The sequence below is a fragment of the Larimichthys crocea genome, chromosome VIII (assembly GCF_000972845.2).
Source record: "Larimichthys crocea isolate SSNF chromosome VIII, L_crocea_2.0, whole genome shotgun sequence".
Taxonomy (NCBI): Eukaryota; Metazoa; Chordata; class Actinopteri; family Sciaenidae; genus Larimichthys; species Larimichthys crocea.
Window position 1 is genome coordinate 16,743,618 of NC_040018.1, and position 13,899 is coordinate 16,757,516.

The following is a 13,899-nucleotide window of genomic DNA, read 5'->3' on the forward strand; positions in this document are numbered from 1 at the left end:
GATGCAGCCTCTGGCAATGTTTGGTCTTTCTAAAACTACAAATAATGGGAAAAAGATGCAAAGCAAAACTTTGAGGTATTAACTCCTGGCTAAAAACAAATCACAGGGAGCTTTAATAAACCATTCTACTTGATGTGTTTTTGTATTATTTTTGTTACTTTATCTAAAGGTTCACAAGAATACATGGGTGCCTGTAGATTGTTTTTTAAAGATACAATACATCAATGTTGCTGTTAAATTATTCTGATGTTTCATTTCAAAAGTAATGCTGATCACTTCAACTACCTAGGTGTTATGGGGGATCCAGAAAAGCATCTCTCAGCTGCCAAACATTGGTCAAACTATTAGTTTGATGACTATTTTAATGGATAATTAAAGACTAGATCAAGAAAAAAACACACTCACAGACATATGTGCAGTCAAGCTGAAATTAAATTGTATGTTTGTTTGTTTTTTTAATGCACCTTGTTTGGGTTTTCAATCTAGCCACGTGAAATGCAATAATCAAACCAAGAAGTGTGAAAAATGAGGTATTGCTGCGGACTGTATGTGTGTTTGTGTCAGAAAAGTTAGGGTTCTGTTAAGACTGAAACAGACTGGTTTTCTGCGCATCCATATGTTTGTGTGTCCGTGTTTTTTTTCGGGTATATCTGTCTTAACAACTGAAACAGAAAGATGTATCACTGAATGCGTGAGCACAGTTTGGCTGTGTTTCAGTGCCTACATGTTTCCGTGTTTATTCATATGGTTGTGTGTATGTGTGTGTCTAGACAGTCAAGGCAGATTGCATAGAAGCAGCAGACTTAAAGGAAGGAATTGAAGCGTTATCACAGGAAGGTCATTAGCAAAAAGCTCAGTGTTGTTCAATAGATCCAAATGGGCCCATTTAGAAAGGCGTTAAGAGCAGCCTGCAACCCCAAACTACACTAGATTAGCTTCTTTATTTTCTAAAGAAAGAAAGAAAGAAAGAAAATGAATGAAGCAAGCAAGCAAGTAAGTAAGTAAGGAAGGATGGAAGGAAGGAAGAAAGGACAGAAAGTATAAGGCATTCACAAATCTTCAACTGAGACAAACTGTGTTGACATTAAACACAAATTTGTCATCAGTTTGATGTTGTGCAGTTCTGATCTTTCAGTATTTTATTATTATTAATTATATTATTATTATATTAGGATTATTATTAATTATTATTATTATTATTATTATTATTATTATTTAAACACATTCTTGAGTTTTAGGTTCTGCAGTAGAATACTACTAGTATTTCAGGGCTGTCTCCATGTTCAAATTTAGTACTGTACCGGTCCACAATCAGAAAAAGAAAAAAAGAAAACGGTTTCTGTTTAAGGGTGGATGCTCTTTGAAGGGGTAAGTGAAGCATTATCACGTTCAGGTTATTAGCAAGCAGCAGAGTAGCTAAGAGCAGCTCAATAGGCTATTTAACCATTAAAATAATGTGCAATCCAAACCTACAGTGAAATACCTTCAGTCAGTCAGCCAGTAATGATGCAGTGCCGCAAATTTCAGGATTTCCTCAAGGCACCCTCACAGCTAGGGAGAAACTGACGATAATCTTTCTCTTTCTATCATCCTAAATTTACAGCAGATGCCATTCAAGTCAAACAATCAAAGACATACTTTTGCTGCTCAGTAAGACAGAGTTTTATAAACATTACATGCAGTGCACACTGTACCAATTCAGCGTATCTCAAAAATAATGCAAAACAATAATGGCTTGGTTTCCTACACCCCCACCCATTGCCCCAGAAAGAAAATACTGAAACTGAAGAACTATACTATGGCTGCTGATCCTGCCCTCACTTTTGTGACCTTACGTCAGAGCAGTGCAAAAGAACACACAGCCATAATTGGGTGGACTAGTTCCTGAATTCCCTTGTTGAGCTGAAGCAGTGCTGAGTCACAGTGTGTGTGTATGTGTGTGTGGGGGGGGGTTATCACATAATCCACACATCCATCCATCCATCCATCTATGTATCTATGTATCTTTCCATCTATGTATCTATGTATCTATCCATCTATGTATCTATGTATCTATCTATCTATGTATCTGTCTGTCTGTCTGTCTGTCTGTCCACCTATGTAAAGTGAAATCCGGATCTTTTTTAAATGGACAATCGTTGCATTCTATTGACTACTTCACTGTACCATAATTGTCCTGCTCAAGGGCACTTCAGGCTTCTCTCTATTATTCTGACTATTCCCTGGTTATTTATACTCAGGTTCTCTGGTCAGTTGGAAGCCTGCCTAACATACTTACGATGTGGTTGTGCAGCTCGCAGGTTTTCCTAAAAAAATAAGGTTTGATCTGTGCCCTGTTAAAATGTCAAAAACAATCTGTGTACGTGTAATGAATTACGTTCAGTCAGCCGTTTCAACAACAGAATAAGTTGAGGTGACCCCTGCCAAGGGCAGTACACATGGGTTTTATTTCAATCTTGGTGGCAGCAACACAAACCTCCTCATTATTACCACACCAAACAACCATAACACAACAAGTCGTTTTCCTCACATCGCACAGCGATTTCTAAAACTGCAGTCAATATTTTCACTCAGGATTTGATCAACCTCTCACTGATCCACTGTAAATGTGGCAAACATTGCAAAATGAAATGTATCTTTTAATAAAGTTGAAGCATTCACCTGGTACTGCTTTGGAAAACATGACAGAATGACTGAATGCTGTTTTTGTACATTTATTCTCTGACAAAACAACACATTCACAAATTGAGTCACTTGAATCAAAAGCTGGCAGTGATGGTGTATAGTAAGTGGGCGTCTGTGTGTGTGTGTGTGTGTGTGTGTGTGTGTGTGTGTGTGTGTGTGTGTGTGTGTGTGTGTGATAACTGTGATATGAGTGAAATTAAAATGGAAATCCAATATTTTGAAGCCAGAGTGCACATTTTGACAACCCTAACTAAGAAGAGGGGTGACGAAATTAACACACTAAAGTGCCTAGAAATTATACAACATGACATCATGATTACAAACTTGAAGGGTCTAAGATTGAGAATGCTAGACTAGAGAGGCAAAATCATGTTGTCTGACTTCCTCTGGTTAGAACCATGAATGTATAAAGAGAGTTGAATACAGCATTGGAAGTGGGGCTCCCTGTGAAAGTTACTCAGTGCTACATTTCGCCAAAAAAGCCACTTCTTGCTGTAAAGAACTTACACAGATGAACGTATACTATATGCTCTATGGGCATTAGTGCCTTGATTTTGCAGATGTTGTTAGACCGAATGGCTCAAATTCTAATAGTGAAACAAGTCATTTTCACAGTGGTTGTGACACTCCGTTTAACACCTGCTTCTTTCACAATGTAAGTCTATGGGAAAAGTATGGTGTTCATCACATGTCAGACTGGCTTTGATGCCTGGTGCACCTCCTGGCGGCATGGTTAGAAAGCTTGTTTCATTAATGTTGTTTCATTAACACATAGACAGTGTCTGATGACTAATTAACCAATAAACCATTTTAGTAATATAAAGTGTATAAACAGTGGTAGAATCAGTGTTGACAAACTATTCTGCTGCAGTCCCAATGGAATTTAGGCTTAAGACAGGTGTATCTTTACATAAATATTGCAAATACTGTACCCCCTGGAGCTCTAATGCATTTCTACTGCCATGAGTCCAAAATAAACTGTCAGGAAAAAGTTGAAACCATGTACTGTGGTGACCCCTTGTCAGAAGTAGTACAGAGGGAACAGCTGTCCTGAAAGCAGAGTGCAGGAGAACTCCCTTGCTGAGATTATGCAGCTATGTCGAGTCATTGGTGAGCTGCCACAATGGCAATTTGGGGCCTTTTTTTTTTCTCTCCAATAGATTACTTTTAGACTTTCAGCCAAATAAACAAGTATGGAATAACCTGAAACTCTGCTTGAGGACACAACCCACAATGTGCCCTTCATGCCTAGGAAAGTTATCTTCAAAATGTAATCAGTCACAGAAAACAAACAATCTAAATCCAACGATTTATCAGATTACTCTTATTAACATATTTCATTTTTTTCATAGTTTCTACACTCAGTCTCTTGACAATCTAATCAGAATTTTAGGAGCACTTTTGCTGCTCTTTGCAGCTCAAGAGAGCGTTATAAATATCCTTTCACAGTGCATTGCATCTTGCAGCTGGTGTGAATTTTACGACAGATACACACCGTGCAGCTGGACAATGAAGTACACACACATGCAGCAGAATGTATACTAGAACAGACTCTGCAAGTTGTTGCCCAGCAAAAAGAAGTGACTATTGCAGGTGCAGCTGAATGTGCATAGAGGTCCAGTGTCACAGTCTCATACAGTTCACTAGGCCAGAACATGAGCTACTGTAGTAGTTTAGCGGTGGGGCCAACCAATTACTTGACAGACTGCTATTTCTTAAGTCATAAAATGTTTCAGGAGTTATTTCTGTTATACTAATTGTTATGTGGGTGGTTCCCATGGTCTGTTCCCATGCTCTCATTAATATAAATCAAGCTGTGAATTTCATTCATTGCCTTTCTTTACATGTTTATTGTTATTCAAGGTCTTGGGGGCCAGAGTCCCAGTATGCACTGACCAGAGGGAAGACAGCAACCTAGACAGATGGCCAGACAATCACAGGACTGGCATAGATATACAATCACCCATTAACAGTGTACCTGACGTGCATGTCTTTGGACTGTGTGAAGAAACACGATCGCCAAGGGGAAACTCAGAACAGCTCAGGGAGAAAATGAAAACAATAGATAAGAGGCTGGGGCTGCTAGCTGTTCCCAGGTCAGCTGACTTTCTCTGAGCCACTGTGCCCCCCTCAGATCTAAACAGCTTTCAACGCACCTGAAGAACCTGTTAAATGCCTTCTGCTGCAGACAAAAGTGAATGGAGAAAACAAAAGAGGCTCATGAATGAAAATAAACATGTGGTCTATGGTGCAGAGAGGTAACCGTAGGGAAGCCGTCCAACTAGTCAATATGCTGGCACATCCATTCAATCTCTGATCAGTGAAAACAGGAAAAAAGTGGTGACAGAGGTAAAAGGTAAAATGGCTGAATGACTGAATTCCTCAAGATCTTGCCACTAGAGAGTAATTTCTTGACAGGTAATGCATGTAACAAGGTCATTACATCGGCATATGATAAAATGGTTTCATTACACAATAGTTGTGGTGTTTACTGCATCTTGGGTTCATAAGTTAGTGTTTTTGAGCCAACTTATTGCGTCTCAGTGTTGTTATATGATCTGACAAGTGATTTTCCATGTGGGACAAATCATCAGTACCAGTCAATTTAAAAATAGAATGGCATGGATGCTAGCCTGTTGGCTGTACCCTGAAAGTACCCAGATGTGCCATGTTTATTTGTTGCAGTCCTGCCCCGAGGTGACCTCTGCTTTAAGTGGTAAGAAAGCAAACGGCTGCTGTCCGATAAAATAACTCCCTTGTTGAGGTGTTACAGCACCTTTGAGTGCTGTTGACCTGTTGGCTAGACAGTTTAGGAAAATAAACTGCATACTATGTTTGAGCAACAGCTGTGTGACGGCTCTGTGGACACTGCATTATAAACTGTTTTGTGATACGTGGGAAAACTACATGACAACAGCAGACTGTGTGTAGAAGTTCCCTTTGACTTTTGGCAGAGACTTTATTCGAGAATGCTTTACATTACAGAGCTAAAATAAAATGTAATTCATGTATTACCACCATCAGAAGAGGCCAGTGAACAAAAATAAAAAGTGTGACCTTGCTGATTCATGCATCACCGGGGACAGCCTCCTTTGGTAGAGAGGTGTAAGGGTTCAGGAATGAGAGCCAAAGACAGAGCTAATACTGAGAATTATGGGCAGTCAGACTGCCAAATTACAGTCAAAAGCCAGAATAGCAAAAAGCCCTGAATTGAGATAATGTGCTAATTAGGCAGCTATTGGTGAATGTCTTTCCATTACCATGGACACTGATGGTTATTTACTCTGCACTTTGCTGATGCATTATGCTCAGTCTATGTGATCAACATCCTCCCTGAGCTATGAGGTCTATGCTGTACAATTTGAAATGATTCAGAAATTACACACTGTCTCATTATAGTAACAACGATGTCCTACCAACACAACAAGACATACAGTATTAAAGTAAATATACAGAGTGTAGTAGCTGAGCTCAAGCTTACAGTGTCAGCAGTTCAAGTAATTCAAGTGAAAAGTTAGTCCTATACCATTAAAAAAAACTAAGGTTTATTACAACTCAAGATTTACCTTTTGTAGCTTGAGCCATTGTTTGATGATAACATTGTCTTAATAATAAAATCTCCAAAAGCAACAACACAACTTAAGATAGGTCCAAGTTGGTAATAACAGTCAGATGATCACACAAAGTAAACTTATTTGGAAGAGAAAACTAAACTATGACCTAAACTGGCTGTTGCAAAAAAAAAAAGAAAATCCATTACAGTTAGCAGACATAGTTCCTTTTTCAATGTAACCTAATGTAGCAGTGTGTACAGTTTTCTGTCCACTGAGGGGTTATTAGCAACATTGCTGATGCACTCACTTTTGGTCTCACTTCCAAATAAGGTGGACACTTATCTGGCAAAACTGTTGGACTGTTTCCAACATGAATGATCTGGTCCTTGTTGGACCTATTTTTTTTTTTTAACAAAACTGCAGAGTAATCACTAAGAAAATGACATAATCCATAGGGCCAATGGCCAGAACTACAAAAATTAAACCCAAGCAGTAAAAAATACAGACTTTTCTTACAGTTAAAAACAAACTTGTAAAGTTGTAACATGTACTAAACTAAACACATGTCATTGTGATGATGCATTGAATGTTGGACATTATGTCATTATGATGTAACTGCTTGAACAATGGGGCATGTTGTAAAACAATGCACTGTTGGAGTGAGTATCGGACTTAAACATATTCTAGCTAAGGCCTTTATTGGTCTGTATCAAATAAAATGTAACAGAATCTGATAGAACGTCACAGAATGTGTCCTGCCAGCACAAAGTGATGCCGAATATGATGATGATCCATGCATGACAATGACCCCAAGATCCAATACACACACACACACACACACACACACACACACACACACTAATATGTATTCATCAGGAAAAAGACAGCAATGATTAGAGGCCTAATGGGCATGTGTGATGATGCGTTTCAGGGTGTATGTGTGTGAGCAGTCAGGCATGGTTCAGACTTGAACAAAATAATTATCTGCTTGATACTGATGAATCAAATGAATGACACACACAGACACACCCACGCATACACACAGAGACATAGAAGTCCTTTTTTTCTGCTGCACACCCAACTTTTTCTTCACTGTTACCTGAAAATTGACAGTTTACCCTACAACATAGTTTTTACAACCTCTGGCAGTTAGCAATTAAGTTGGCAGACAGAAAACACACAGTCAACATTCATAAAATCACGCACAACTAGATGCCTGTGCACACCCTTGACACAAATAATAACACAGACACATACGCACAAATAGAAGTGCATTCACGACTCAAAGAGGCTGTCAGACCATTACAAACCATATTGATTGTGCTGCTTTTATTCAGAACTTAACAGAATGACAACAGACACACAACCAGACAGAATTACTTGGCTACTGAAACTTGTGCACATAAAGCCACACAAAGAAGTAACAAAAAGACACGGTCAATTCCATGAAAAAAAAAATGCTCTGTCTCAATTTTGTATGTGTTATTGATGAAAGAAGTCATCTGGAATAATAGTCAGTCAGAGGCTGTGCAAGAGAAGGACAGCATATATAAGAGGAAGAAGGAAAGAGACAAACAGGAGCCTGAGATAGAATCAGAGAAATGTAAAGAGAAAAAAGAAAGGTCTACAGAAAGATGACTGTTATTCATTTAATTCATGCTCACTTGCACTCTTTAAATATCTTGTTCTCTCTGTCTGCACTTTGTCTCTAACCAGCCACAAAAAGCACATATAAACATCTTTTTTTTTCTTTTCTGGGGAACATGCACTTGGGATTTGAAGTGGTGTGTTTAATCATCTGTCTCATTTCCTGTATAACCAAATTAAATCATGATTAAAGATCAATGTTCTAGTGGGAATACATATGTCTTCTACTTAAGGAAGATGTGCTTGGGAAGGAGGTTAACAAAAAACAAGTAAGGGCTTTTAAGCAAGATGTCCTCACAAAGAGACTTCTGATAAAAAAAGAAAAACAAACTAGCTGATCAAGGGCATTTGACAGCTCAACGGAGGCTCAGTTGAGGTCTGTAAGATAAAAATAAGTAATTACTAATAATGAAAATATTCACAAATATCCTTAAACGCTCTGAACATCCATAGATATGTATATGGCGCTTCATATAGAATAGTCAGATTCATTTATATATTTCATGACACATGGATTCAATTTTAGATGAAGTTAGTTTTCAACCTGTCTACATGATGCCATCTTATATCACATACAGTAATACTAGTAAAGTAAAGACTGGAAAAACTCTGTGAACTGTGTATCTAGAGCCTGGCAGACATTGCACTGATTTGAAGGACATCACAACGTTGGTTTTAATTGCCTGAACAATCAATGATCTTCTTGGACAATCTAGTGTGTCTGAATTTTAGGTCGGCTGTCTTGCAAAAAAAAAAAAAAATGCACAAAGTAGCTGCCTTTCTCTGTTTTTATCAACATCATTAAGGGACATATTTACTTCCAATAACTTTATTTGAATGGTCACTGGAGAAAACAGACGGGGGAACAGCCTCGTCATGGCCGGTCGAGTGATTTGTAGACTGTGAGCATAAAAGTCAGCCAGGTACCGGTCATAGAGAAAGGCAGATGAAGAACATGCAAATTAGGAATATGCGAATGAGCATGCAAATGTGTAGCTGAATCATTCCACTAAGTGCTGGAATAAAGAATATGCATTACGTCTAAAATAGGCAATAAAAATAGTGCAACAATTGTTCATTTCATTGTATATAATACAGTGCAACTCCAATGTCTCAGTATTTTGGAGGGATCAGATTTAATTTCACTCACAGCGACATTCATTTCGATTCTATTCTATTCTCTTTTATTCTACTCCAGTCTAGTCTATAACTGTCTTTATCCTCTTGTTCGTCACTGTCCTTGTCTCTCCCTCTGTGTATGTAGATAGTGACATTCTGCAAATGCCAGCAGCTGTAGTAGCTGATAATCTGTCATTATAGCACATTCTTAAAGTACTCTCAAACCTCAAGCATTTTCGACACACACATGCACGCACACACGCACATTCACACAGGCGGTACACAGAACAGATAAAATACATTCCATCTGTCATAGGCTGAGGCTATGTGAATCTATTATACTCTATTGTATTATATTATATTTTAAAACCCAAGCAACACACACACATGCAAAACACAAGGACGACTTTCATCCGTTACAGATAAGATATGCTGTACATTTGTCACAATAAAACCTTTACAAATGCAGTTGTGTCAATTAATTCCTTTTACCTATAGTAAAAATATAAGTAAGTAATAAGTAATATTGTAAGTTGCTTTAAATAAGAACAGAAGAAAACATGTTCAGTCATAATGTCATCGGTAGGTGAATGAGATAAATCCGCACTGACATAAAGCTCTTGTTCATCTTATGTTGCTACTTCTTTCTATCAAGGTCAGAGAGACACAGAGGTGAGAACAAAAAAAACAAAAACATTTCTCATTTCTCTCTTTTTTTTTCTTCTCTCCTCTCAATCATATCTCAGTATTTCTCCATCCAACCCCCTCAGAGGCTCAGAGGTGAGCAGATTCCATTTCTCCATTTCATCTTTAGAGAAAAAAACTTCAGTGACGCACGTCAAGTATCTACTTGAGTACTGAGTATTTTCTTCCTTTTCTCTTTTCCTTGTGCTCACTGTATAATTGTGTTTAATCGTGTAGTAGCTAGCTGAATATTTAGCCCCATTTTGCTCCTCTTTGCTTTCCTCCTCTCTTTTTTTCTCTGTAGTCTTGCTCTCTTTTTTCTCTACCCTTCTCCCCTCTCACCATCTTCAAACTTAACATTTTAGACAAACCAAAGTAAAAGTAGGAAAGAAGATGATAGAGGAAGGAAGATGAATGAGAGAGAGATGGAAAAGGGAGCAGTGCTGAGCAGAGTCGATGAGGGGGAAAGGTTAGGAGAGAGGAGTAGAGAATAAAGAACAGAGATGATAGGGATAAAAAAAAGAGAGAGAGGCACGCAGAGGGTAAAGAGGAGGGAGACGGGGAAAAGTGGAGAGCAAGGAGTACAGGAACTGGGAGAGGGGAGTCGAAGTGAAGACAAGATATGTGACGAGACATGAGGAAAAGATAATACCACAAAAGGAAGTGCAGATATAGAAACTTGAGATGTTGTACCGCAGGTATATGAATAATTCATGTCTATACAACAGTCAACAACAAAGTTGGCTTCATGAAATTGGGGAGGTATGTTGACCGTGAGCTCAGCAATGGAAACAGAAGCAGTCAGTGAGCAGGAAAACAAACGGAAAGCCTAAAACAACGGCCCTTCAACTTTCTCATGACTGGACCACAAAAAAAATATTTGTGTGCGTGTGGGTTTCTCATGTCACTTCACACTGTATTTTTTAATCTCCCATTTACTACAAGAAGGCTCTGTCATTTTGAGGAAAGCTATGCTTCACAGTTGGGCAGTTACACACACACACACACACACACACACACACACACACACTCAATGAAAACAAATAAAGAAATAAAAAATATTCAAATGACACATTGTTAATATCCATCCAAATGGCAAAGATCTTCAAAAGAGTAGATCATTTGTAGAGAGTTGTTGTGAATAAAAGGGTGAATAAAATAATAAATAAAAAAATAGCTCACCTTCCCAGAGTCCATTGCAGTGATAACCCACACACAGTGGGCATTGTTCTCATATTGAACAGGGTAGTTAGGTGAAGTTATGATCCCTCTGGGCCCCCTTAGGTTGCTGCCACAGGTACGAGCTACAGAGGAGGATAACAAAAGAGAGAGAGACAGAGCGACACAGAGTTTTAAAAAAGATTTATGGGGTAATTGAAATTACGCTTGCAGATTGCAAATGGCTTCTTACCTTAAAAAGAGAAAAAAACAGAGAGGGTGTGGCGGTGACAGAGGAGGGAGGAAAGTAAATACCATGGTTCAGTGTACATATTTACATAAAGACATCTCAGTGTCATATTTAACATGGGGAAATATTACAATGATCAGTGCAACCTTTAATAAATTAAAGACGTTTAGTCTGTTTTAAAATGTCCTGCTATTCAATCAATTATGTTCCATTTCCACATTTTTCTTTTCACAGGTATTTTGCACAAACACCAACTGCTGGTGAGATTAAACTCATTACTCATTCTATTTTTTGCTTCACCTTGTTACTTACTTCTAATCTATTGCACAGTTTGCACCAGTTTCAAATTTGATAAACTCGCTGAGTGACCTTTACTAACCTTTTTACAAGTCATCAGCGATGAGACTGTCAAGCCTTTCATTGGTCATTCGCATCAGTCAGTCAAAGATAAACACTTCTCTCTGCTCAGGGGTTATCACACTTGATAAATTGTGATAACCTCGTAGAGAGGGTCATGTTTCCAGCTGTTCATCACCCCTCTTACAATACAAATTTTATATTCATATACTTATGAGTAAAAAGTAAAAACAAAGGCAAATGATACACCTGATGTAATTGTAAAACAGTGTGCATACAAAATTAAAATGTTTCTACTAAAATAGAAAGCGTTTATCTCAGCTATCTTTTACAAAGATTAAAATGTTTCACACTGTAAGTTGATAACTCTGCTTTATGTTAATTATTAAAGCAACTTAAAATAACAGATTTTAAGTCATGATGATGCTACGTGTAATTAGGTGATACATCTGTTCTTGCACTATATAACTTTGTGCTCCAGTATGATCACCTACAAGAAGTGTGTAACGCTTTGTGGCACTAAGTAACAAAGCACCAACTATTCCACTTATTTTGGTGAAACTGGGTCATATTTAATCGAGAAAATGTTTTCTAGTTTCCCCTCTGATGTCCTTTGGCTGCCCCACATCACTCCTAGTGATTTACAGATTTTTACTTCTGCCAACTATAGCTGCTGTTAGCTGATGTTAGCTCAGTTTGTTGGCCCTGCTGCCTGGACTGTGAGCTCAAAGCACTGTGGACTGTTAGTGGTTGTACCACAGGTGTTTTGGTTCACCAAGGAGAGGAGGTTTTCAGGCCTGAAACTGGGGGTGATATCGCTACACAGTGCTGCTTTAAAGTTGAAGTGGGTTGATTATTAGATAAACTAAGCTAAGCTAAGATAAGCTTATAGGCCTGTTTCTCCCTGCCTCCCTATCTGACTTCAGCTGTCCACCCCTGATAGGTGACCCGATATATTCATGAAGCAGTCTGTATAACAGAATAAAAAAAATCTAATAGTTCTAAGTCCATGTTTGCACACAAAACGGATAAGGATTGGATGTACTAGAGTGCATCTTAATCATATTACTGAATAGTGTTTTTAATATTCTGCCCTTTCATATATGTAAATGGGGAGAAAAAGTATTGTAAACATCATGAGCTTCACAAATCTAGTATTTATATGAGTGCTGCCTTTCAGAAACCTTGCTATGAACACAAAACCTAGGGCCCTGTGCAATGGAAAAAATAATAAAAAAAAAGGTTTCTTTTCATCTCTTTTCCCACATTTGTCTGTTGGAAAAAGAGAGAGCCTTTTAAACCAAAAATGTTTACTGCCAAACATGGTGATGAGATGAATGATATCAACAACCATCACACGTTGGTTAATTTGAACAGACAGGTCAAATCCATGTTCAAATTCAGGAAATCCCCCCAAAAAAAGAGCAACTTCAAGAACTACAAACCAGAATTAAATCAAAAGTCTTGTCACTTCAAGAAATTGGAGGTCTCTCTTGAGAAAATGTCAAACACATTACTTAATGTGTTGATCGTATTACTTATTAGAGGCTGTTTCTATTATTTAGCTCAATCCCTTAAATTATACAACACAATATCAATAGAAAATATGAAAAAGGCATCAGAAACACAATATTTATAGCTTAAAAGTGTTTTTTTAAAGACAGAAATATTAAACCAATGTTGAAATATCTAGACTGACGTGCTAAAATATAGACTATAGACTATAAGTTATCATTAATATGTACAGTTAAAAGAGCAAACCTATAGTTTTAGAGGCATCCTTACAAGTGTAATTTTGAGTCTGCGAGTAATGCCAAGGTCAGCAACCCATCCAGTACCTGTTCAGACATTTTACGATGGACAAACATACATCTGACATTCTGCTAGCATGGCAATAATATGACTTTTATTTTTTAGGAAATGGGTATTTAAAAAAAATAAAAAATGCTCTCCTCCTCTGCAGCTAAACATTCAGTACCTTTGCTCTCTGCAGATCCCTGTTATCAACAGCATTTTTCATAATATTCTTCCTAGTGCTCTTTTTTATCCATATTGATTTTGCCCTTTGTGATATTCAAGGTAATATTTCTTGTCTTCAGTGCCTCATAAAGTCACCCATGTGTTATTGCCTTAAAGGGATAGTTGGCAAAAAAAAAGTGTAGTGTCAAAAGTCCTCTTAAAAAACCTCTCTCTCAAGCACATAATATTAAAGAGCTTACTTGACATTTTCAGTCATTTTTAGTCAACAAGCACTATCACACCGCTGGGGAAGTTCAGATCATATATTTGCCCTTTATCTATCATAATGAGTTAGCTGGAGGCGATCAGTGCCATTAGAGGGAGGGAAGGCCAATGACATTTGAGACAAGAAAGGGTATAAGACGAACATAAGAATGATACAGGCTAACAGTGGGGGCGAGGAGTAGAAAAGACCAATGGGTGAAA

At 37.9% G+C, this 13,899-nt stretch overlaps 1 protein-coding gene across 1 annotated transcript in view; it reads right to left on the reverse strand.

Moving 5' to 3' along the window:
* Positions 1 to 13,899, reverse strand: part of LOC104927904 (CUB and sushi domain-containing protein 1) — a 294,884-nt gene that overhangs the window by 144,887 nt on the left and 136,098 nt on the right. Inside the window, exon 10 of the mRNA XM_027281351.1 lies at positions 10,872 to 10,993. Coding sequence (XP_027137152.1) covers positions 10,872 to 10,993 — 122 coding nt within the window. The remainder of the gene's footprint in view (positions 1 to 10,871; positions 10,994 to 13,899) is intronic.